Below are 27,261 nucleotides of genomic sequence, written 5' to 3' on the forward strand. Positions count from 1 at the left end.
ATAAGCTGGTGATAAAAATGCTTTTTTTCTAATCTTTGTTATAGATAAACAGCTTATCCAGTACACTGCCTTTCCACTTCTTGCATTCCTTGATGGGAACCCTGCTTCTGCTGTTGAACAGGGGAGCACAGCATCATCAGAAGTTATGTCCTCTATAGATAAGCCCATAGAAGTTGATGAGCTTCTGGATAGCAGCCTGGACCCAGAACCGACCCAAAGTAAGCTTGTTCGCCTGGAGCCGTTGACTGAAGCCGAAGCTAGTGAAGCCACACTGTTCTATTTATGTGAACTGGCTCCAGCGCCTCTGGATAGTGATATGCCACTTTTAGATAGTTAAATTCCCAAGAAGTGGACTCTACATGTATATATTCATCAAAATGATGAACTATTTATTTTAAAGTATTATTTGGTACCCTTTTTTTTTGTAAATTGCTTTGTTTTGTTTTAATTGGATACTGTGGAATCAAAAGCACCTTTTGCTTTTCTCACTAACCACACAGTCTTGCAAAGCTTTCAGATATTACTCAGCTCTATAGGTACACAAGATTTAATGCACATTATTGCATATCTTTAAGTTGGATTCAGATGGGCATTTTTTTCTGATGGTAGTAAATTTGAATTATTTTTATATATAAGCCCATTAACCCAGGTTAAACTTTTGTTTGTTTTACTTGTTTGATGCTGTCTGTTGGCATTGAGTGTAAGTCACTAAAATTAATGGTAGAACTAAAGCTTTCTCTGTTCCAATTACTTTTACTAAGTATTTTTCACTTGGCTTATTTTTAAAACTGGGAACATAAAGTGCCTGTATCTTGTAAAACTTCATTTGTCTCTCTTGGTTCAGAGAAGTTCATTCATGTTCATCAGGAAAGGCAAAGTATACATGAGTGCTTGCTGTCTGATAGGGTTCCAGTTCTGTTATACCTAGAAGGGGATGGGATGGTGTCAGTCCAATCCACCTAGTTGGACTAGTTTTAAGTAAAAGTTTTTGGTTTGTTTTTTTGAACCATAATATTTAGTAAAATAAATATAATGAATGTTGCATATTAGTGTTTGTTATGTGTCTTCTTTGGAGGTGACATCCACATGAACCATTTTTTTCCCTTTTCATATGAAGTAGACTTAAACTGTAAACTGTGTTGTCCTTAATATGAGTTACATCATGATCTTTGTGCCTCATCTCAGAAGATAGACTGTATTGCAATAAGGGAGGAATATAAAGTCTCTAAACTTAATGTTTTATAGTTCTTTGTTTAAGAATTATAGTGGCTTGCTTTCTGTTTCTAATAAGAACATTATCACTGGATGCCTCTAAGGGCCTATAATTTTTGTTCTGAGAGAAAGTCAGGTCACTTAGTCTCTATGGAACAGGTGCTCAGAGGATTATAGACACTTAATGGAAGATAAGGCCATCTTGAAGATCAGGCAGGGGGCTGGAAGCAGTGTGGTGCCTGAATATTTTATGGGTCTACTTAATGAGGTATTACACAGGTGGCTTCCCTGTTGGCCATATTCTGTCGCTTGATATCTTGGAATTTCTCTTACTGTGATGCAAAAATTCAAAGTAAAGCCTAGCACAGAGGAATAGAAAACCCTTTCTTAGCAGATTATAAAATATTTGGCTCAGACAATGGGATCTCAGTGAACTAATTAAAGACCTCAGAACAGTTTTCTGCATAAGCTTTCTAGATGTTTTCAGGTGAAAAGAGTTGAGAAACTTAGAGACCTTTTCTTTTTCTCTTCCCTTCCTCACTGGGATATGATCAAGTTTCTTCTCCTTGGGGACATTTTGGAGCTGTGGAAGTACCTAAAATGATTTTGGAAAACTTTATATCCCTTAGTAATTTTAAGTTGACATTTTAAGATTCAGAATAGATAAAATGTGTTACCTGTTTTGTCTAATGTGAAAAGAATAATTGTTAAGGGGGATAAAGCCTTGTCCTGAGGCATCTTCAGGCAGATCAAGTTTAGGAAAGTACGCATGGAAATTGGAGATCTGGAAACTGATTACTTTAAAAATAATTTAGTTTGTGTTTACCAGAGAAAGTCTCTGTGTACTACTTGGAAAACAAATTACCACATGAAGACAGTTAATTTAGAGGATAACTCCCATCTCCATCCCCCTCCAAATTACTTTTACCTCAGAGATAAAATAGGAGGTAGCCTGTAACTTACAGAGAGCTAACTTTTTTTTCAAGGTGTCTCTACAGCTGGCCCTCCAATATTTCACTCACTGTTGTTTTAACGTTGATGAGGAAATCAGTTCCCAGCTTGGACCACTGTGTAGTTTGCATGTTCTCTCCATGTCTGCGTGGATTTTCTCTAGTACTCGTTTCCTCCTACGTCCAAAAGATGTGCACGTGAGGTTAATCACTGTCAATAAATTGTCTCAGTAGAGTGAGTGTGGTTGTGGGTGTGGGTGTGAGTGTACCCTGTGATGGAAGAGTTTCCTGTCCAACTTTGGTTCCCACCTTGAGCCCTGAGCTGCTGTGATAGGCTCTGGCCACCTGCACATGAACTGGAATAAGCAGACTAGAAAATAATTACCTTGTTTTTATTAATCTTTCTTAAATGCATGTATAGAACACATTTCTATGCATAATACTACAAGTATTTTGGGTCTTTATTTAGAAGTTTGGTGATGTTTTTGTGACCAGATATATGCCAGACTAACTTAACAATTGTTTATATCAATTAGCCTATGATAAAGTTGGTTTTGCTGTATGATGTTTTGATGAACATGCACAGAATCCTACATTTAAGAATTAGCACCTAGACCTTTGTTTCAAACATACATGAATTTTTTTTTTTTTTGAGAACTGGTTGCACATTGGTCAATAGAGCAAATCAACGTATTTCAAGAAATTGGTATCAAACAGACTACAATACAAATAAGCTAGACTTTGACAGTTTTGAGGTACAGTGCCTGGTATTTTGTAGTGTCCCCCAATTTGGGGTTGATTTTTTTTTCATGGTTAGACTGGGGTTATAGGTTTTGGGAAAGACTACAGAGGTGAAGTGCCATTTTCAACATATGTCAAGGTACATGCTGTCAATGTTAACCTTTCACCGTTAACCTTAACTTAGATTGGAATGTTAAAGGGAACATTTCTATGAGCCCTAAGGTTCAACAATATCTTCCATGCCGTCTCAAAAACAACCCGAGTGGCCCATGGCGCCACTGCCTTACACACATCAGTTTATGTGTTTTTGTCTGCCAGCTACAGATTTTGAATTCATCAGCTTTGCAATTAGTGAGCCACTTCCATATATATGTCCTGTTGGTTCAAATAACTAAAAAAATTAACAGAAGCTCTCTTTATGCTATATATATCTTAGAAAATCAAGGGTGAAGGAGTAGAACAGCTTTTGCCCAGTAAATAAGGATACTTTTGGAGATGTCACTGGGCAGTACTAAAAGGTATAAATAACACTGGCCAAATACAAGTCGACCATAGGACAGCAAGACAAGGATAATGAAATCCAATCAAAATTAAACACTTTGGCTCTAAAGACAAAGCTACAGACTGGGAGAAAATATTTGCAAACTGCATATCTGATAAAGTACAAGTATCTAAAATACATAAAAACTCAAACACAAATTTAAAAAAATCCCATTAGAAAAAGGCCAAAAAGACATAAATTGACATTTCACGAGAGGTGGCATATATGCACATGAAAAGATATTGTCCATTAGCCATTTGGGAAAGGCAAATTAAACCACAATGAGATACCACATTTCTCTCAGGACAGCTAAAATAAGTGAAATCAAATGCAAAAATTCAAAGAAACCAAACTCATATATCAAAGGTTTGACTAAGAAATGCTAGTCACTCTGGAAAATAGTTTGGCAATTTCTTATAAAACTAAACACTTAACCCATCCATGACGATTCCTCTATCCCTTCATCCCTGACTCTGGGGAACCAGTAACCTGTTCTCCATTTCTCTAATTTATTGCAAGCATGCTATTTAAGTGCAATACCATATGTGACCATTTGGGATTAGTTTTTATAACCCAGCATATTGCCCTGGAGATCCATTCGAGTTGTACCAATAGTTGACTCTTTTTATAGTTAAAGTAGTAGTATTCCATGATACAGATGTACCACTGTGTTTAAACCTTCACCTGTTGGGTTATTACCAATAAAGCTCCTATGAACATTTATGTAATTTTTTGTGTGAACATTAGTTCTTCTGGATAAACATCCAAGAGTTTTGTGGACATTGTTTTGTGTATAATACTGGAGAAACTCAGACCATTTCAAATGAGTTATTGAATAAAATGTAATAAAATTTCTAAGTCATATGGAATAGAGCATTTTATTTATTTTAGTAAGGGATTTAAAAAAAATACTATCCTAAGAATAAGAGAAAGAAGCATCAAATGGCAACTTGGGAAAAAAAAAAATGCCTGGAGGATACAGCAAGTATATAATTATCAAGTGAATTAAAAATATTTCCCAGCCCTGACTGGTTTGGCTCAGTGGATGGAGCATCGGCCTGCAGACTGGAGGGTCCCAGGTTCGATTCCGGTCAGGGGCATGTGCCTTGGTTGCGGGCGCATCCCCAGTTGGGGGTGTGCAGGAGGCAGCTGATTGATGTTTCTAGCTCTCTGTCCCTCTCCCTCCCTCTCTGTGAAAAGTCAATAAAATACATTAAAAAAAAAAATTCTCCAAACTAAGCTGGTCCACCTAAAAGTTCTTCAGGAGAACCCAACTTTAATTACCATTGAGATCTAATGTTAGGGGTTACTTTCAGAGGACAAAAAGAGTAAATATCACCTTTAAAACAATTTTTCAGGAGAGAAAATGGTCAGTTAACCCTCTAGTGCCAGGTTCTTTTGTACACAGGAGGAACACAGGTCTGAGTATTAAAGTCACCTAAATTTGAGCTGATAAAAAATTAATACACTGCACACTTCCTCTTCATTTATTTAGAGAGAATACAGTCATTTAAATCATGGAACACAATATCAATACAGAATAAAGAGGAATTAAGTTGAATTGTTATATTTTGTTTAAATAAATATATTAAGAGAAGTAAATGTAGATTAATATACTCACTAATGACACAAGTAACTAAGTTTCTAATGGGCTGTTATACTGCTTGATTTTTAAGATTATAATAACCTATATATATTAATTAGGTGGCAACAGATACAAAGCATTTTAAACACTTTTTGAACTGTATGGTATACTATAAGCAGTTTATTGTACAGCATCCCATTATTCTCATGACCTCGGTTTAAAAGTAGAAGGCAAGCTGGACACCAGCAGTCCACATCACATAAATTACCCACCAGTACTCAGGTGTAAAATCTATTATGTGGTTTTTTTTTTTTAATAGAAATAAGTTTTGAATGTCAGCTATTTTTGGCTTAGGACTTCACAGCTTTGCCACTAATTAGCTAAGTCTATGCCTCTTGCTTCATTTTTATAACAGGAGGATTGGACTAGATTTTGTCTAAGTATCTACTGAAGCCTAGTATTTTCAGTTTCTTGCTGTCCTGTCAAAAGTTTAACACCTTTGATTTTCACAAAATGAACTTTCAAGGTGATTTTCACCATCTTCCTTCTAATTCATGATTATCCTTTTCAAAACCTTTGTCTAAATCCTTCCGAGTTCCCAACATCTCCATTAACCCCTTACTTTCACACGTGTTTACAATGACCAAAACAAAGTTCACTATGTTGGTGTGGAAGGCCGTCTCTACCCAAGGAAGATTATAACCTAAGTGAGTATTTAATTTAGTACTCACCACCAACCTGAGTTTCTTTGAAGTCTCTGTCTCAGTCTTCATCATAACCTACACTATTGTCCCTCAAACACTCCCCACCTTTATAAGTTCCCTATATTTATATAATGGAAAAACCTGAAAAGATTTTTCAGACAACTGTCATTTAAGTGACGTGTTTACATAATTTTTAAATAGTCCATGTTCTTTTAAATCTCCTGTAAGGCAAGGCATCAAGTATTTCAAAAGGCAGCCATTTCCTTTTATACTTTCTAAGACAGCTTAAGTCCTAACAACTTAAAAATCAAATTGTCAAGTTTTCTTTTTACTATTATTTTCACAGGTACAGAACAAGATGAACCTAATGTCCACTTTTCTTAACTTTCCACCATACTCATAAAACCTCTGTGATTCATTCTAACACACCTATCAATGCACTTGGCAAGAATGAATAAAATGGCAAGCAGCAAAATCTCATGCCAGAACACTGGAGAAATTTTATGGGAAGCACACACATACACAACTTTACAAAAGTTGGAAATACTATTAATTTCTAATAAGCAATGATCAAACTGGGACTTTCATGCCGGAAGTCCTGTTCAGTCAAAATCACGATTTGTAAGAACAAGTGGTGCCACCAGTGTCCAAACATAGAGTATGAGGCCAATCCAACTCGAAGAGATTTTCACCCAGACAGCTGTCCACTGACTTTTCATCTCATGAGAAGGCTCATACCTGAAATTCAAAGAAAACAAAAACGAGAGGTGTTGAATGGTTAGCCATCAAGCTACTTTATTACTTCAGAAGTGTTCTTTGTATACAGTTTGTGATAACAGATACTATAGTTGCTGACTAATCTGTTGCCTTGTTTTTCGTATTAACTTTAATAATGTGAAGCTAAAAAGCAGTAATTTTCTTTAAAGGAGTAAGAGACAGGCATCTAAAGTAGTTTTTTTTACATAAGAGGCTTTCTGTGTATTTCTAGCTTAGTGGTTATGACATAGCAGAGAAATGGAGCGTAACCTCTAGATAAGATGTTATAACACGGAAGACAAAGAATATAATCTGTTCAAAGTACATACGGGGAACTCACTCCTCTCCCTCATCCCCCTCTCAGATTTAAGACTGGGAAGGATATACATCCCAAACCTAGCTGATTTTTGTGTTATTGAAACATAGCAAGTATACTTTTGATCAAAAGTCTTTAACATTTACTCTTATTACCTGTGAGCCAAAGCTGTGAATTACTGAGAACTATGTGGATTCTTACAACTTAATATGTTGGTACTGTAGAAAATTTTTTAAATGTTCATTTTTCAATAGTAAGTGCCAGTAAAGGCTACTCTCAAAGAAATGAAGCAGAGTAATTTTTTTGCTGGTACTTAAAGTCTTATTACAAGTTAAAGGTATTATGTATTAAAAATTATTAAAAACAGAACTGCCCAAAACATAGTTCACCTTGAATCGTAGATCAAATCTTTCAGTAATCATTTGGACAAAATTTGAATTTTCAAAAATAATATAAATTGCTACCTTCCTCTCATCAGAAAAAGATTTATGGATTAGTTTTGAATAAAAAAAGCATAAATTCGTTTTGAAGAGGTTCTATGGACCCATCTACATTAATGTATTCACACTTCAATTTTAAAGCCTTAATGACAAGGTTTGAACAAACCAGAAGACATATCTTTCACTGTATTTTGTCAGGAAAATTAAAAAGTAACAAGCTATTGGATAAACTACCAACATGTATTTCTATAGGAAGTGTTAGTTTCATGAAGATATATTTTAATCTCTACAAGATTTAGAAATATTTCAATGTTTGTTATCACAAAAGCACGGAAGGAAAGTCTGCATTTCACACACTAATCTCAATATTCATTTCGCTATAGTTTTGAAATACACTGAAGGATAAAAAGTACTTCATACCATATTTTGCAATGGAATTAAGAAAAAGCTATCAGAATTTCCATACACAAAGTTTCACAAAAGATAAGCACCTGTACCAGTTGGTAAGGGTCATCATGATGTAAAGGGAAGCCAGGAAAAGCATGAAGTGAAAGAAGGAGTAACTGTAAGTGACCCCATCCCTTTCGTTATCTACAGCTCGGTGAACATCATCTCCATCCTCAAGTGATCCATCATTTCTGGGTCCACCATCTTCTATTAATGTTGATTCATCACTTGTTAGAGTCAGTTTATTTACCTGACTATTGTTCGAAGTACGGATGCTGAATGGAAAGACAGTTTAGGAAGAGAGAAGAAAAAGGGCATTAAAAAATGATTTATAAATGAATAGACTTCTTGTCTAAAAAAATTCCATAATTTTTCTTACCTTGAATAAAACACACATAATAAAAAGAGGATTAGTCCTATAATTCCTTGAGCATGCCACCACTGGACAGACTCTCCCTCCTTTGGGACAATTCTTGTTGTATTGTACCCAATTATGCTTAGTAGACTTGGGTTGCAATTTGTTTCTGCAATGTAAATTAAAATTATAACCTAATTGAGTATTCAATTTAGTACCCACCACCAATCTGGATTAATGTTAGAATAGTTAAAACATTATTTTTCAAGGTATAATTGTAGTTCTTTTTAATTCTTTATACCCTTACAAATTCAAAAAGGTTTCCTGAAAAAGGGCACAAGTATAACAACAAAATATTTTAAGACAAATTGTATTTATATTAATAATGAAACCTTCCAAGTTTTATATTGTTAATTTTATAGCAGTGCTTGGAAAAGTTAAATAATTTCATTTTCAACCTCAGGCAGAGCTGAGAAATATTAGTAAAGCTCTCAAAGTATAAATGAATCTCTAGCTAACTTAGGAATTCAGGTGTTCCACACCAAAATCCACTGGCTTTTTACTCTATATTGTGATATATCAATAGTGACTAGGAATTTTATCAATCTGTCAAAGTACATTGTTATAAAAGAAATAGCTTACACATAATACCAATTATTAGAATGCTAGCAAATGCTTTGTGCCAATACATTAAGCCATAATGACCTGATGCTTACTCATTTTTTTAACTCTTCTAAGATAAAATTAAAGTAGGATTGGGAAAGTATTCAGTAAAGTTTCCAAAAAGTTTGTGTGTTTTTTCAGAAAACTAATTCCTCAACCATTTTTTCACCTCACATGACATATATTGGCTTCTATTCCCATGAAATGCAATGTAACTGACCTATAAAGAGATTCATTACAAAGCTCAATTATATTCACTTGCAAGGTAGTAATAGATTAAAAAAAATCTTCAGTGGAAAAAAACTGTACTGTCTACAACTGAATTAATATTTTATTCAACTAAATCCATATTTCGAAATCCATTATTTTATTTCTTCCTATTTATCATATGAACTGTGCAAATTAGGTATTTTTTTGTCATGTTCATGTAATTTCTTATAATTCTGTTAGTGAAACTAAAAAGCATATAATTGTCTTCTCTACCCACCATAATAGTTGATCCCCTTTACCCAATCTGCCCTCCCTCTAGCATCCCTTGCCCTCTGGTCACCACCAATCTGTTGTCTGTCTCTATGAGTTAGTTGTTTTTACATTCCACATATGAGTGAAATCGTGCATTTGTCTTCATCTTTAAATAGTTTCACAAAATGACCATCTCTGGAAAAAATGAAAGTTGCAGGATTAATTTAAAAAATAAACCCAAGCAAACAAAACATACCTGGTTCATTGGTCATAGCAGACCATGTCAAATACATTGTGTAGACTGTAATCACTGAAGACTGTAATAAACCAGATCTTGGTTGTGATTCCTACAAGAAACAAGCAATGGAGATAAATATTCTAACATCATCTAAGATTTAGAAAAACTTGGAAAAGTAGAAGTTTCATACAAACTAATTATATAAAGAGCATACTTGGATTTTTGGCAGTATAGACATTATAGAAGCACCAAGGCAGAGGAGCATGTTGACACTGATGAATGCTTTGTTTTCTGAACAACTGGCTGGATGAGTATAGTAAACAAAGAACAGGATGATAGCAACTAAAGACAGCAGATAATTCAGAGCTGTAGCTGATAACAAAGCTGTGGAAGAAATATAATTGGACAATTAGATTTTATCACAAATACTAGAAACTGCCTAATCTTGTTTTACTTATATTTAAGCAACTAACATTGTGAGCAATATGCAGGCTATAAAAGGAGGAAATATTCTGAACTTTATTACAGAATAATTTTATACTCTTTACATATAGCTCACTGCTATTACGTTTTCAAGTTAGTAACATACTAATATGATTGGTTTTAAAGAGTGATAACTAGCCCGGCCAGTGTGGTTCAGTGGTTGAGCATCAACCTATGAACCAGGAGGTCACGGTTCCATTCCAGGTCAGGGCACATGCCCAGGTTGCAGGCTCGATTCCCAGTGTGGGGTTGTACAGGAGGCAGCCGATCAATGATTCTCTCTCATCAATGATGTTTCTCTCTCCCCCTCTCTGAAATCAATATATATTTTTTTGTATGTATAAGTATATATATACGTGTGTGTGTGTGTGTGTGTGTATATATATATATATTTTTTTTTAACTGTCTGTACACGGTGGGGTCAGACCAAAGAAAAAGTGGTAACTGTATCAATAGACCTTATAAAAGTCACACATGCTAAAAATTATTTTCAAAATGCAGAAAAAAAACAACTAGAAGGGGAATATTACTTGAGGTTTTTTTTAACCTTTATTTTCTCCCATCACCATTTATCCCCCCCCATAGCCTCTTCCACTCTACCCCCTATAATCACCACACTGTTGGCTGTGTCCATGAGTTCTTTCTCTTTTTTTTTAACTTTTTTGCTTAATCCCTCTTCCGCTAACACCCTTCACCCACCCATCAGAGCTGTCTGCTTGCTGTTTTGCTTGGTAGTTCAGTTTGTTCATTACATCCCACATCTGAGTGAAATCATACTATAGTACTTGTCTTTCTCTGACTGGCTTATTTCACTTAGCATAATGGTCTCCAGGTCCATCTATGCTGTCGCAAAGAGTAAAATTTTCTTCCTTTGTACAGCCGAGTAATATTCCTTGTGTAAACTTGGGCTGCTTCCAAATCTTGGCTATTGTAACACTGCAATGAACATAGGGGTGCGTATATGCTTTTGAATTAGTGTTTTGGGCTTCTTCAGATAAATTCCCAGCAATGGAATTGCTTGGTCATAAGGCAGTTCCATTTTTACTTTTTTGAGGTAACTCCATACTGCTCCCATCTTCAAAATCAAGCTATCTTGAAGATATTCTGTACGACAAAAACTTACCTGCATACCAACATCTTGAGTTTCCTTCTTCCATTTTTTCAACCCATGATTCATTCCATGAATGGGCAAAATCAATAAGTAAGACAAGCTGTATGAGGATGAAACAAAAGGCACCCGCCATGCCTACATAAAACCACACTGAAAGAAAAAAAACATGCAAATGAGTGGCTGGTTCAGTTTTATTATTTGTCACTATCGCAATACACAAAAGGGGAAATACAATTTTACATAAATGCTTTGATTTTGCCAACTGGGAGAAAAGGAAAATAAAACAAATAAACAGTTATAGTTCCAGGCAATTCTTTAACTTTCTTTAAAAAATATCAGTATCACACAATTTTAAAAATATATTTTTCTTACCAGTTGTAAAAGTTCCTTCTGGAATGAAAAAAGCCCCAATAATAATTGCTATTGCTGCAGCAAATTTAAAGAACCAGAATCTAAAAGAATAGGAAATACGATTTTTTATTAATAAACAAGTCATTCAAGAAATAATGTCATATATAAAATATTTTAAAAGCACCTTGAAGAATAGCTATACTTCATGTTACTGTTCTATTTTTTTCTGATGATACCCAGAGAATGAGAAGCAAAGACTACTATGTACACTGTTTTAGGACAATTTTAAGGAAAATATTTTTATATTTAATTGGTTACAATAAAATGAGACTCAGTTCCATTTCACAGGTTTATGTAATAAGTGCGATAATATGTGAAAACATAATGTACATTGTACAACTAGGTAAGTTTATTGATTGACTTTTGAGAGGGGGGGGAGAGAAACATTTGTTGTTTCACTTATTTTTGTATTCATTAGTTGCTTCTCATTTGTGCCCTGACCCAAGATAAAATCTGCAACCTGGTGTATCAGGACAAGCTCTAACACAACTGAGCTACCTGGCCAGAGCCTTTGATGTTGTCCTAACTTACAGTACAAAAGTAATTAGCACCGTTATCAGTACAAAAACACAGTCTGTAGCTCATCTTTTAAAACCAGAACAGCTAAGTGAAAAGTCAGTACAGATTCTTATTTTTACTTAAGCCAATGTACTAAATCAAAGCAGATGAGCAGGGAACTGTTTGCTATTTCAACTCATGCTGAGCTAGACCAGTGGAACACTGTCTTAGTAGAAAGGTTTTGGTAAGAAGAAAGAATTGCAGAGTCTCTACCCTAACAAAGAACTGATTTATACAGAAAGGGTTTTAAGCAAATCTGTACAAACACTTAACTTGCTATAAGGAAAGAATACCTGTTACTCTACTTTCAGCATAAGCACACATTCACCGGTGCCCAGTAAAACAGGAGTGCCACAAAAAAAAAAAAAAAAAAAAAAAAAAAGCATTTTTGCTTTAAAAAGCACACAGCACAGCCTGGCCTGCATGGCTCAGTGGTTGAGCGTCAACCTATGAACCAGGAGGTCACAGTTCAATTCCTGGTCAGGGCACATGCCCGGGTCGTAGAATTGATCTCGTGTGGGATGCACAAGAGGCAGCCAATCAATGATTCTTATCATTGATGTTTCTCTCTCCCTCTCCCTTTCAGAAATCAATAAAAATATACATATATTTTAAAAAGCACACAGCACATAATACTTCATCTTTAAGGGAGTAATCATGGAAGTTTCGGGATTATATCTACTAGGATAGTCTGAGTATCTACAATATTCTATAATAATAAAAGCGTAACATGCTAATTAGACCAGACGTCCTTCCAGACGAAGCTGGGGCTGCGAGAGAAGCCCAGGTCCCGGGTGCCTGGCGGCGGCCTGAGGGAAACCCAGGTCCTGGGTGCCGGAGGAAAGCCAGTGTCGGCAGCCAGGGGAAGGAAGGCCTACTCTTGCATGAATTTCATGCGTCGAGCCTCTAGTTCATCTATAAAATGTTTTTTCAAAAATGCTTGAGAGAGATTTCTAGAAACAGTGGGACTCCATTAGGACCAGCAGAAGACAAAATGATACCAGGACTGCAAATGTAAGACGAGGAATTGATTTTCTCATGTAGCTTTTAGGTCAAGAACATCTCTTCTCAGTTGATTGCCAGCCAAGATTAGCTGTGATAATAGGAGCTCCAGAAATGTCAAGGCAGGCACCTGGCTTCAGTAATACCCACATAAACATTCCCCAACAGTCAAAAACTCCATTGAGAACTGAAACTTTAATGCATATAAAAAGCTCTGAGTGAACAATATTCATGCAAAGCCTTCTGGAACAAAGAGGGCTGGTGACGGTGGTTGCTGACACGCCACCATGTATGCTGTGGAAGGCGCCCCGGTGGAATGCTGGATGTGGGCTTGCTCCAGAGGAGCCTGACTCAAAGCCCCCGGGAGAGGTGTCTACTGACACACAAGGGTTTTCAGGATAACTAGGTCCCAGGAAAAGTCAGGTAGTTTTTTTGACCCATTAATACTTAACATTAATGAAGAATTGCAGAACAGAGCTAGTCTTTCCACGATGTATTCTTCCGTCATTAGCCGACGCCTCTCCCAGTATATTTGGCTGCTGCTCTCCAGAACAATCTCATTGCCTGGAGGTGGGACATAGTGCCACAGATTGTTCTGGAAAGCCAGCGAAGAGGATGATTTGCACAATGAAGTTACCACTAAACCATTGCGTAAGTCCAGTCCCCAGGCTTCTTCTTCCGCTCTGTAGCCCAAAAATATTTCTTTAAAAGCCAGAAAATCGGTCAATGTCAGTAGCATGTCAAATATGTCATCAGCCACTTCATCTTTATGGTGCTATAAAGTTGTTGTGAAAGACACCATGTTATATCCAGGAATCCGCTCCAGCAGCTCTTTATCAATATACTTTTCTACCAAAGAAATATACTCATTAAAAATAGGCATGTAGGCCAGCTTATTCTCTTCAAACTCCTGGTAGTAGTTGTCCATAACGTTTCTCTGTCATAACTGGAACTCCACAATAATGTCCTCGAAATATCCAACCACAGCATCAAATTCTGCATAGAGGCAGAAGAGAGAGCACGAAGTTCTTTCCATCACCACTGTGGCCGCATCCACTCTGCGTAGGGTGGGTGGGTCCATAAGGTTTCCTACCTCCATCTGCTCCACAGAGCCCCAACTGGCACAGGGGAGCCTCATCACCCAGGCCACGACCAGCTAGCTCACCGCCAGCTCAAGGCCCAGCCCAGTCAGTGCCTGCAAGCCACCCTAACCTCAAGAAAAGAAAACTATAGACTAATTTCCCTGGTAAGTAAAGAAGCAATAGCAAATACTCAACATTTTTTTTACTTGGGGTGGGGGGGGAATAAAATTTAACATTTTCAAACAGAGTACCAGAAATGGTGTTCTATATTATAGGAGACTAATAAAAGGGACCCTGAAGTTTCCTTCTAGGTTGTTCAGTACAACCAAACATTTAGAAAAGTAATCAATCACTGTGTTTAAGAATAAAGTTTTTCCTTTTGGCTGCATTGTATGTCTAAGGAACTGAGTTCTATTTTATGTAGTAAAGTACATACCAAAAGCTAAGAGAAAGAGGAATAAGCTCCTCGTTACTAGTCACAGATGTGGTGATTCCGTTTAAGATAAAAATATAAAACATGATGTATCAGAGATTATACCAATAAATGACCCAAGGCTTACATTTAATATTTATGTTTCCAAAGTCTGACATTCTCAAGTAGACAAGAGGATGTTCTTACTTTGTCATTCATGAATAACAAAATATTCTATAAATTTTTTAAGTTTATTTGGCTTTAATGTTTATTTAGACAGATTCAAAATTACTGGCAACAGGCTACCCAGACTTCTATATTGAAGTTTACAGTTATGCATCACGTAACAACATTTAGGTCACCAACAGACCAACAACCTATAGGACAATGGTTCCATAAGATCATAATGGAACAGAAAAATTCATATGGCCTAATCTAATAACATTATAACTGAGGTAATGTTGTAGTGCAACGCATTACTCAAGTGTTCGTGGCAATGCTGGTGTAAACAAAACTATTATGCTGTCAGTCGTATAAAAGTACAGCACATATTAGTACAATCATGCACAGCACGTAAACTAGATAATGCTAATAGAGAACTGTTACTGGCTTATATCCTACAGGGGTGGGCAAACTTTTTGACTCAAGGGCCACAATGGGTTCTTAAACTGGACTGGAGGGCCGGAACAAAAGCATGGATGGAGTGTTTGTGTGAACTAATATAAATTCAAAGTAAAGGAGCGGAGGGGAGAGCAAGAGAACCAGATAGAACAGCCGGATCCGGCCCGTGGGCCGTCATTTGCCCATGGCTGGGCTTATATCCTATATAATAAAAGCCTAATATGCAAACTGACCGAACAGCAGAACAGGTGGAATGACTGGTTGCTGTGACACACACTGACCACCAGGGGGAAGACGCTCAATGCAAGAGCTGCCCCCAGCCCACAGGCCCCAGGCCATCCAAGGCGGTGCCAGGAGGGGTCCCCCGATCACCCTACCAGTCGCCCCACAGATTGTTCCTGATAGCCAGCCATGCCTAGGGACTCTACCTGTGCACAAATTTCGTGCACTGGGCCTCTAGTATTTACTATAATATACTTTTTTAAAATATATTTTTTAATTATAGTTGACATACAATATTATATTAGTTTCAGGGAATGCTATACTCTTTATAATTTTAGAGTGTAGTCTTTTCTATTTACAAAAACAAGTTTTCCTGTAAAACAGTTTGTTGTTACGCCAGCAGCAGCCTCATATCTCTCATGTTTACCATGTCTCGATTGCATCATTTTATCTCATGTTTGATTTAATCTTGTGTTATTTTACATTCAGTGCAGCCTAAGTGTACAGTATTCATAAAGTTTACCTACAGTACTGTTCTAGGCCTTCACACTCACTCACTACTCACTCCCTGACACCTTGAGCAATTCCAGTCCTGCAAACTGCATTCATGATTAATTGTACCATTTTTTATCTTTTATTCCATATTTTTACTGTACCGTTTCTGTTTAGATTTGTTTAAATACACAAATACTTAACATTATGTACAACTGCCTACAGTATTAATAAGTACAGTAACATGCTATACAGGTTTATAGCCTAGGGGTAATAGGCTACATCATATAGCTTAGTTGCGTAGCAGGCTATACTATATAGGTTTGGGTAAGTGCACCCTATGATGTTCGCCGCTCGCACAATGAAATCGCCTAACAATACGTTTCTCAGAATGGAATGTATCCCATCATTAAGCAGCATTTGGCTACATCAGAAAACTTACCCATTGTGTACTGCAGCTCTGGGGTCACTGCTGCTCTTCACTTTGATCATCAACAGAGAGAGCAGAAGATAGAACATAGCCAAGCCAAAGCACAAACGGTATACAGCTTTGTAGCCAACCAGAATATTACAAGGGACGACACCTTTCTCATTCTCACAAAATCCAGGAATCTAATACAACAAAACAAGAGTTTGTGATCTAGAATTTTTTCAAGTAAAAATAAAATTTCTATGTAATCAAGTAGTGTAAGTAAAAATTTAGAAAATTAAAGTTTGCTTTTCAGTTAATACTAAATACGTAATCAAGGTAAGGCTGGAACATTTTTATAGATAGAAGTTTAATTCATTTTTCACTTTATGTGAGCACATGATAAACTACAAATGCAAATCCTGAAGAGAATATTTATTTTGACTTGCAGACTTATTCTGAATTTTTCAAAACTTGCATTCTGCTGTGATATACTGAATTACCTATTTAGGAAGAGAAAAATATAATCAATAAAAGTTTAAAGAATTACAGAGCAACTGAGTCAGTTTTTAAACCCTAAAGAGAATAATGATGGCTTTTCAAAAACAATGCTATGTAAATAACAACTGGTATTTCTGATAATGAATGAATTCAGATTAACGTAATCGCTGGCAGTGATTTTATTTTTTAGCTTAGAATTTTGAAAAAGACTGATGACCATTTCAGAAAGTCACATTGGAATCAGAATACAAAAAAAAAAAAAAAAATTTGTTTAAGTGAAATAAATGGGGGTAGTCCTCAGAGCTATATACACTATTGTATACATGAGAACTTACAATTACATTTAAGCTAAGAAGGCACTACTTCCTTTTGGTAGTTTCTACACAGTCAATACGCCCTTTCTTGGTCTGGTTTAAATCCTACCTTTCCAACCCAATTTAAACTTTTGGCAATATGTATTGACCCATAATCTGCAACATGTACTCACTAGCACCCTTAAATATCCCACTCCTGCCCTGACCGGTTTGGCTCAGTGGATAGAGCGTCTGCCTGTGGACTGAAGGGTCCCAGGTTCGATTCCGGTCGGGGGCATGTACCTTGATTGTGGGCACATCCCCAGTGGGTAGTGTGTAGGAGGCAGCTGAATCAATGTTTCTCTCTCATTGATGTTTCTAACTCTCTCTCTCCCTCTCCCTCTCCATTCCTCTCTGTAAAAAATCAAATATATATTAAAAAAATATATATTAAAAAATATATATATCCCACTCCCTTAGAGCTGCACACCACCGGGCCAATTTCCATCAAGTTACTTCAGCCATCTATATTAGTCAGGTTAAGCTGGTACAGTTACAACCCCAAAGTATCAGCTTAAAACAGCAAAGGTGTATTTCCTGCTCACGTGCAGTCAACTCAGGAATCCAGGCTGCTGGAGAAGCCACCATCTCAAATGTTGCACATGTTGTAATAGAAAAGGAGATCTTACATCAGCAAGTAGAAGCTGAGATGTATCATATCCACTCACAACTCACTGACCAGTATTAGGGACATGACCCTACATATCACAAGTACTCTAGGAAATACAAATCTTTGATGACCTTCAGAAAGCAGAGAAGTAGAAATATTTGGTGATAAGAATTTACATCCACCAACTAAACTATTATAACCATTGTCAACTGGATCCATTACAAATCATATGAACATCTCTTGGCATGATTTGCTTACACCCAGGACTTGAAATAACATTAACTGAGCATCTAGCTATGATGCTAGTCACTTTCAAAATCATAATAATCTATCCAAACTTTTACCATTTTTCCTCACCCAAAGCCAACCCCAAGCATACAACTATAAGCTTTGAAATGGAGGTTCTCTGACATAAATATTCTTTCAGCATCAAATGTTCTATTATCATTCATCTTGCTTTGGAAGGTAGCTAACTTCTGTATTTCCTCTCTTGATCACCTTCTTCTCCCTCTCCCTCTCTTTCTCTCTCACACACAGATGAGATCTCTTATCTCTGACTACTCTCAAAATAAAAATTACTAAATCTCCCCATTCTAAAAAAAATCCTTAACTCAGTTTCCTGCTAAGACCACCATCTTCACTATAAAACTCCTCAAATCAGCTTTTTATACCCACTGGATACATTTCCTCATGGCCTACTGATTCCCCTCCCACTCCCCTCTAGACCCAACACTGAAGAAACTGCTTTTCCAAGTCATGAACTCGTTGTCCAACACTATCTTTCTGAAGACTGCACAACAGTACATTCTCTTGGTTCTCCCTTTTCTTCACTGTTTCTTCAGAGGTTCCCTTTTCTCTACCAACCCTTTCTTTTTTAAGTTACATGCTCATATTTTCTACTTCCTACTGATTCTCTCTCTCTCTCTCTCTCTCTCTCTACATATGTAGTTCAGTACTCCCAAGTCAACATGCCACAAACTATAATAAACTGTATTTTCCTCATCGCTTTTTACAACCTGGCTCCATGAAAAAAGTCTTAAAAATATAACACCCTTTCTTCTTATTACTTTTTTCTGGGTTAACAGCAACAGTTTCATCCCAGTTGTCTAAGACCAGAACCTTGCTATTATTTATAATCGTATCACTGCTGATATTTAAATCCAGATTTGTCATTTCTACAATCTAAGTCTATTTCAGAACCTCTATATACTCACTTATTAAACCACTGCAACAGCCTCTACACGTAATTCCTTGACTTCTATCCTAATTATCAGATCGATCTTCCCAAAGCATACATACTAGGTTGAAAAAGCTCTTTATCTTCATTCAGGTTTCTATTTTTCAATCTCTGAATACGAAAGTTCTACTCATTCTCAGAATGGCCTCTTTTCCTTGACAACCACTGAAATTGGCATTTATTTGGTGAGAATTACTTATTTTCTCTTATTAGCACAGCACATTTTCTATATCACCATCACAGAATTTAGTAAGATGCCTATATTGTCTGTTTTTCCTAAGATTATGAGCAATAAAAATTGAGATTATGTATTATTTTACTTTGTACATTATTCTGCTTCCAATACAAAAAAAAAATCAGTTTCATGCATACACACACTATAGGTGTAGTTAATTTAAAAAAATATACTAACCTTATTCAGTTGTTCTTCCATTCCTGGTATTAACATTACACAAGCTACACACACTCCAACAAACAAGAAGAATACATAGATCAGCCTAGTTACAGTGGAGTTGTTTCCACTAGGGCAGCATCGGCACAGCAAACACGGGGCACTGCCACACAAACATGGTATCTGAGAAAAGAATGTTAAAAATAAGAATAGTTTAAAATGATAAAGGGGAAGTTTACATTCTTTCCATTAAAAAAGAAAAAGAACTGAAGTTAAGGTAAGTACCAAGGGATAAAAGGTATTTGGCTCACATATATTATCTGTAAATTATGAAACTTAGCATCATCTGGGTAAAAACTGAACAAAGTCAAACATAAACGTGCTTGCTCCTATGTCAAGCAAAATGAATAAAATCAGTTAAAACAACAAAGGGAAAAAATCACCAGCAGCAATCAATGTTTAGCTAAAACAAAAAAGGGGGAGGGGGGGCGCGGACAGGATGGGGATGAAATACTCATGATTACAAGCCCATCTCCAGCTCCCCAGAAATCATACCAGTGAATTCACAAAATTCTGAGAAGTCTCAAATACTCCAGAGGAAAAGAAGAAAATTGGTATCCTTATCTTTCCCCCCTTCCGATTTGGTTGTAGTGGTAATTAGGCAAAATAAGATAAATGAACTGAGGCCAACTAACTCTCTCTAATGTAACTGCACATAAACTCAGGCCAAGACAGAGAAACAGTGCCTTAATCAAGGGAAAGAAAGAAATGAAACAATGATTTTCAGACAATTAACAAGAGGCAATTATAAGAGGCAGGATAGTAATTTCTAAGAGAGGCAACAATGTGAGCTCTATGATGGGCCCATCTTTCTGCCGGGAGTTTCCAGTGCAGGGTATGCGATCCAGGCTGAGACCAGCAGTCTGAGTTGAGAGTTCAGGGAAATGAAGACAGCTTCACTGGGCAGAATCCTAGAGAAAACTACACAAAATAAGCCCTGGAGATCTGCAGAGGCTTCAACTTGAGTCTTCAGGAGATCACTGATTGGTGCATACATTGAATAAATTACCCTGGGGAAGGGGGGCAGGAAGAGGAGTTGGAATTCCCACCAGCCAGAAAGAAAAATCCTTGTAATCCTTAAGGCATTGAGTTATAAGGGTTTACTCGTTACTGGGGGGAAAAAATCAGCCATAAACTAAAGGCCACTCCAGTCTCACTTAACAAAGTCTAAAAGTAAATACCAAAAAGATCAAATTCTCTTCAAGTAACTCACCTATGTCCAAGAATAAAGCCCAAGAGTATTTTTTTAACATAAGTATTTTCTACTTCCCACTGATTCTCAAGGCAAGTATACCTATTCTCACCACCTGCATTCAGTAAATATCAGTTGACTATATTTGCATGGGTCTATTTCTGGGCTCTCTATTCTGTTCCACTTATCTATTCTTTTGCCAATACCACACTGTCTTCATTACTGCTATAGCTTTACACTAAGTCACGTAGTTGGGTAGTGTCAGTCCTCCAGCTTTGGTTTTCAATATGGAGTTGGCTGTTCTGAGTCTTCTGTAGCTCCATATAAACTTTAGAATCAATTTGTCAATATCCAAACAATAACTTCCTGGGATTTTGACTGGGACTGCACTAAACCTATAGATCATATTTGAGAAACTGACATCTTAACAATAATGAGTCTTATTAATCTATGAACATGGAGTATCTGTCCATTTAAACTTTGCTCATCAGAGTTTTGTCGTTTTCCTCATATCGATCTTGCAAGTATCTAAGAACTTATAAGATTTATACCTAAGTATTTCAGTTTTTGTTGTTTTGTTTTGTTTTTTGGATGCTAATGTAAATGGTATTGTGTTTTTAATTTCAAATACCACATTTTAACTGCTGGTATATAGAAAAGTGATATACTTTTATATATTAATCTTGTATACTTGCAACCTTGCTATGATTGCTTAGGAGATCCAGTTTTTTATCTTTATTCTTTTGGATTTTCTACATAGATGATAATATCATCTATGAATCTGTATACCTTTTATCTTTTATTTTCTTTTCTTGTCTTATTGCACTAGCTAGAACCACTAGGACAATGTTAAAAAGAAGTGGTGAGAGGAAACATTCTTGCCTTGTACCTGATTCTGAGAAAGATTTTAGTTTCTTACCATTAAGTATGATGTTAGCTGTAGGTATTTTGTTGATACTCTTTATCATGTTGAAGAAGTTCCCTCTACTTCTAATTTATTGGGAGTTTTCATGAACAAGGGTATGAATTTTGTCAAATGTGTTTTCTGCATCTACTGACGTGATAATGTGATTTTTAAAAACTTGCTGATGTAATGGTTTACATTAATTGATTTTCCATTGTTGAACTAACCTCCCATACCTATGTTTATAGCAGCTTTATTCATAATTGCCCAAACTTGAAAGTAACCATGGTGTACTTCAGTAAGTAAATGAACAAATAAAACGTGGCATATCCAGACAACGGAATATTAATCAGGGCTAAAAAAAAAAAAAAAAATGCTATCAAGTCATGAAAAGACATGAAAAAATCTTAAGAGGATATTACTAAATAAAAGAAACCAATCTGAAAAGACTACATACTATATGATTGCCACTGTATGATATTCAGGAAAAGGGAAAAAATTGGAGACAGTAAAAAAAAATAAAATCAGGGGTTGTGAGTAGGTGAAGGGATGAATAGGCAAGGCAAGGATGATTTTTAGGGCAATAAATCTATTTTGCATGCTCCTATAATGGTGGATATATGTCATTATATATTTGCCCAAACCCACAGAATGTCCTACAGCAAAAGTTAACCCTTATGTAGACTATAGACTTTGTTTTTTTTAAATTTATTTATTTTTTTAATTGTTTGAAGTATAACAAATAGTAGTACATATGTCTCTTTTTTTTTCCCCACTGACCTCCCCCCAGCCTCCCCTTCCCCCTAGTACATGCCTTTACCTGCCCCCCCCCCGTGTCTTTTATCCATTGGTTATGCTTATATGCATGTGTACAAGTCCTTCAGTTGATCTCTTACAGCCCCCCCACCCAACAAAACCTCCTCTGCCTTCCCGCTGTAGTTTGACAGTCTGTTCAATGCTTCTTTACCTCTGTATCTATTTTTTTCTAGACTATAGACTTTGGATGATTGTAATATGTCAATGTAAGTTCATTAATTGTAAAAAATGCACCAACCTGGTGAAAAATGTTGATAATCAGGAGGGCTATATATGCATGGGGACAGGGAATACATGGGAAATCTCTGTATCTTCCTCTCAATATTTCTGTGAAACTAAAACTATTCTAAAACATAATCTTTAAAAAGAGTATATAAAAATGGTAACACACTGATCAGATGGGATGTAGTAGGGAAAAGCAAGGCTGATTAAGCATTTGAAAACTGACCAATGCAATTCACCACATTAACAGACTAAACACACTAAATTCAATTCCCATGATAAACAAATACAGCTTTTTTCAAACAAGGAGTAGCATATCCTCAACTTGACAAAGGGCATGTACGAAAAATCTATAGCCATCCAAACCTCATAGTGAAAATCTGAATGATTTCCCCTAAGATCCAAAACAAGGCAAGGATACCTGTTCTCACCACTTGTGTTCAACTTCACAGTGGAGGTCCTAGCCAATATTACAAGGCAAGAAAAAGAAAGACAAGATATATACACTGGAAAGTAAAAATAGAGTCTATATGGAGATCCCAAAGGACTTACAAAACGCTTATCAAAATTAAGTGTGACCCACAAAAAAAGAAAATTGATAAATTGGGCCTCATCAATACTAAGAACTTATCTTTAAACTAGAGGCCCTCTGCATGATATTCATGCAAGAATAGGCTTTCCTTCCCCTGGCTTCACTCCCAGCACACCCGGGAGCCAGCAAGTCCTCGCTTCTGTCCAGAGCACCGCTCCTGTGGCTCCCTCCGCCGTCCTCCCCCCCCACCCCTCCCCTCATAGCAGGGTCCTGCCCCTCCCGCCACTCCACGCTGCATATGCAAATTAACCCGCCATCTTTGTTGGGTTAATTTGCATACTCACTCTGATTGGCTGTGGGCATAGCGGAGGTACAGTCAATTTACATGTTTGTCTATTATTATGTAAGAAGGCAGCATTAAGAGAATGGAAAGACAAGCCACAGACTTAAAGGTAGTATTTACAAATCAGGTATCTAATAACTCATTTGTATCCATAATATAAGGAATTACTAAGCTTAATTAGAAAAAAAAAGCAAAAACATTTGAACATTTTTTAAAAAAAGAAAATATATGGACAGACAATAAGCACATGAAAAAAGTACTTATTAGTATATAGTTGGCCCTTGAACAAATGGGTTTAACCCGTGTTGGTCCACATATATGTGAATTCTTTTCAATAAATACCTGATACCATTTTTAATCTGCAGCTGGGAGTCCAAGGATGGGAAGGGCTGACTACATGTATTTACTCACATTTTATACAGGGGACTTGAGCACCCATGAATTTTGGTATCTGCAGGGGTCCTGGAACCAAACCCCTTTAGATACCAAGGGTAGTTAAATTTTGGGGGGATCAAAGCCATACTTGGAGTTTCAACTGAATAGGAGTCAGTGCCCCTAACCATCCCCCCTTGTTCAAGGGTTAACTGTACATTATACCAATCCACAATGTCTCTCAAGAATTTAACAGACATTTTTAAATATGAAAGAATTCAGGGATTACAGCATCCATGATCCTTTTTGAAAATTTACATGACAAAATTTGGTTTATTAGGAGATGATGACATTAAGATTTTTCAAAAATTGGGGAGAAGCCATGGTAAAAAGGTATCCTTTTTTAGCTTTGAATCCACTTAAGTGGAGGGCTTATTAAAACAGGATGCTGAGCCGTAGTCAATGTTTCCAATAAGTTTCCCAGTCTGGGGATGCTACTGGGTCTAGGAACACACTTTAACAATGACCAGTTTAGTGCAAAGACTAAGCAACTGTGGCAATTATGGTCATAAAACATAACGGCCACATGGCCACATATAAAAAATAATACAAAGGGATTCTGGTTAAAGATGGCAGGCTGAACATATGAATTACTCATGTTCCCTTTAGAAACACCAGAAGAATGAAAAACGGATTTTTACTTAACTAACTGATCTAATTTAATAATGTGAATACTTTTAAAAATTTGAATAAATTTTAAATTTGTCAAAACCTCTAGGTAAATGAGCATATTGGCTCTTAAGACTACGGAAGAAATGGATGTGTATATTAAAAGGCAAATTCTCCTTTAATTGCTGTGGAACTGCACTACAGCTCTTCAGGAAGAAAGAGACGAAGGCACCAGGAAGGGAAGGGAGAAGAGGATGGGAACTGCACACTACAGAATACATCCCTAGACTGGCCATAATAATAATCTATTGGCCACCTTACTTCTTTATCTGCCAGAGATCTAATCACTAGAAGATAAGAAAACTGCCTCTTTGTTACTATCTTTCCAATGTACTTTGGAAAGGCAATATCAATTCTATCACAGTATTGTAGTCAATAAAGGTGGAAAACTGAATTTTAAAAACATATATAGGAATACCATTTTCCCCAGTGTTCACTAAAGCTACTATCTTTCTGACTTAAAACACATACACCTAACGAATCCTTAAAACTTCTTTCTTTAACCTGTTAAATGTCCTTTAGGTCAGGTTTGCTCATCACTGATCTGGAGGTGAGAACAAAATGGAAAATATCTACTCCTCCTTTTAAAGCTTTCCTGTATACAAAAAAAATGACCACTTGATAACTGGACAAAAATCTAACTTTATGAATCAAATTACACTGTATCTCCCCCCCCCCCCAAAAAAAAAAAAAAACACACCCAATCTTATAATAATCATTATTTTGTAATACATTTTATTTATTACACTAAATATGCCTCTCTTGTATAAAAGTCAATAGGTACAAGTAAATCCCCTAACTCAGATTTAAAAAAAAAATACACCTAGTTTCCCTGTCCAATTACAAGAACGACCTGTATCGGAGTAACAACCTCCACTTACTATTTTATTAAAATTTAACATTTATAATTCAGGCCATATTAAGAACTTTTGGGGGAAAAAAAGAATGCAAAATGAAATGCTGGCTAATGTACATAATGAAGTAATTTGAGAAGTCAGACAAGCAATTGTTAGAAGTGGAAATTAGAACTCATAAAGAAATATGATTTGAATCCAAATATCTCACCCCAAATTACAAATATATTTATTAACTGTAATATCAATGTTTTGTTTAATTTTTATTTGGGATAGTGTGGTTATTTAAAACTAGTTTATTTGTAATAACTAGATCAAGAAATCTTGCCATTAAAATGAAAAATGGTTTCATTCTTAACAACGCCTTCTAATCAAAATGCAAAGTACGCATAATAAATTTCAGATTACACAAGAATGCTTATGCCAAAAGACGCAAGATATGTAATACTGCAGAACTGACCGCTTTTCCAGATACCTAAATCACTTGAGCAGCACTGTATAGTAATTTCTTCACACCATTAAGGTCGAGGACCCAGTCGCATGATAGGACTACTTATGTCAAACGCTGTCACTACATCAGTATGCCAGTCCGGTGTCCCCGATAACGGGCACTTCAGTCTGCGCGACAGAACAAAGAGGCCCCCAGGCCTCCGGGGACGCCAGCGCTGCAGTGAGGTCGCTGGGAAGGGATGCACAGAGAGATGGAGCACTCGGAAAGGAAAGGGCCTAGGATCTGTGCAGAGATGGCCTAGACAGGAAAAAACAACAAAAGGAGGCCTGGAAGAATGGGGAGCAGCTTTCAAGAAAGACGGGGGCGGGGGGTGGGGGGAGACCATCAGCTCTCTTCACTTCCCCCATCGGAGTCACCTTCCCATCTCCACTGTTCCCCGCGGCCACCCGGGCAGCTCTTAGCCAGAATCAGAGCCCGAAGCTGAGTCGGAGTGATCAGGAGAAAGAAAGAAAAATGGGGAAGGAAGGCACTCCCTGTTGGGTGGGGTGTCACGTACCCGCCGGTCCTCGCCCACCCAAATCCCTTTCTCCTCCGCCTCCCACGCCAGCACCCCGAAGGCCGCCCTACACCGCCTTACCCAGCTCGCCATGGAGCACAGCCCCAAGACGCTCCCCATCTCCAAGACGTCGCGGGAGCAGCAAATGCCAACAAAATGGAGACAGTGCCTCGCCCGGTTTTTCGGGCTTATTTACGATCTGCGAGCCACTTCCGGCGCAGAGCATGCCCCGCCCCTCCTGGCGTCACGCCCCGCCCCTCCCGGCGTCACGTCCTCTGCCGCCCGGGAAAGGGCGGGGGGAGCGTGGTGCTGAGACTGCGCATGCGCAACGCTGGCCCCCGGGCCCACTCTTCCCAGGGGGGTGCTCTATTGTCGGCCTGATCCCTAGCTGGCCGCCCAGTGGGCAGAGCGTCCGCCGGTAGACTGAAAGGTTCGGGCTCCACGCCCATCCCCGGTAGAGGGCCTGCAGGAGGCAGCTCACCAAGATTCTCTTACATCGTTGATGTTTTTCTCTCTCCCTCTCCTTCTCCCTAAAATCAATAAAAGTAGATTTTAAAATTATTAATAATAATAATACCCCGGTTTGATAGCGTCTGGCTAATGTAGGGCAGACTGTAGCTTGCCAAATTAAGAAGGCAATGGGAGGAAAACTCACCTTTACTTACTTTTTATTTGAGTATTCGTAAAGGGTAGAACTGAGGTGGCGGTTGCTGTTCTGCCCTCCTCGATTAGAGAAACCTCTTACCCATTTGGGAGGATTGTTTCCTCGTTCTCGATGTTCATCCCCCCTACCTCCACTTAGTTCTCGTTTTTGTTTTTGTTTTTTCCACTATTGCGCCTCCTCCCCCTTACCTTCTAAGTTTATTCCTGCAGCCCACTGCCTGGGACAAGTTTTATTGTAATATTTCCATTAATTTGGGTGTAT

General features: G+C 37.2%; 2 protein-coding genes and 1 pseudogene across 4 annotated transcripts in view; 1 reads left to right on the forward strand and 2 right to left on the reverse strand.

Moving 5' to 3' along the window:
* HSF2 (heat shock transcription factor 2) overlaps window positions 1-1,046 on the forward strand; it is a 38,627-nt gene extending 37,581 nt beyond the window's left edge. For both annotated transcript variants that reach the window (XM_080666228.1, XM_080666227.1), the window contains one exon: window positions 45-1,046. In XM_080666228.1, the coding sequence (XP_080522354.1) occupies window positions 45-337 (293 nt within the window). In that variant the 3' untranslated portion in view covers window positions 338-1,046. The remainder of the gene's footprint in view (window positions 1-44) is intronic.
* Window positions 1,047-4,915: 3,869 nt separating this feature from the next.
* SERINC1 (serine incorporator 1) lies at window positions 4,916-26,598 on the reverse strand. Its single transcript, XM_080666229.1, has 10 exons — window positions 26,418-26,598; window positions 19,327-19,488; window positions 16,247-16,416; window positions 11,377-11,456; window positions 11,017-11,154; window positions 9,625-9,794; window positions 9,429-9,519; window positions 8,072-8,216; window positions 7,737-7,967; window positions 4,916-6,471 (listed from the first exon to the last, which is right to left on the reverse strand). The coding sequence occupies exons 1-10, from the start codon at window positions 26,454-26,456 to the stop codon at window positions 6,336-6,338; spliced, it is 1,362 nt and encodes a 453-aa protein (XP_080522355.1). The 5' UTR covers window positions 26,457-26,598; the 3' UTR covers window positions 4,916-6,335.
* On the reverse strand, window positions 13,209-14,213 carry LOC308247291 (ADP-ribosylation factor-like protein 2-binding protein; annotated as a pseudogene). Its single transcript has one exon. The product of its transcript is annotated as an ADP-ribosylation factor-like protein 2-binding protein (transcript).
* Window positions 26,599-27,261: the final 663 nt, after the last annotated feature.

Source organism: Plecotus auritus, assembly GCF_963455305.1.
Source record: "Plecotus auritus genome assembly, chromosome: 4".
In the NCBI taxonomy this organism is placed as follows: Eukaryota; Metazoa; Chordata; class Mammalia; order Chiroptera; family Vespertilionidae; genus Plecotus; species Plecotus auritus.

Excerpts from the sequence above, each read along its gene's own strand:
- SERINC1 (XM_080666229.1), bottom strand. The coding sequence starts at position 26,456 with ATGGGGAGCGTCTTGGGGCTGTGCTCCATGGCGAGCTGG. Across the intron at positions 16,417-19,326 it reads TGGAAGAACAACTGAATAAG|ATTCCTGGATTTTGTGAGAA; the intron begins GTTAGTATATTT and ends TTGTTGTATTAG. Across the intron at positions 7,968-8,071 it reads TTATGTGTGTTTTATTCAAG|CATCCGTACTTCGAACAATA; the intron begins GTAAGAAAAATT and ends CTTTCCATTCAG.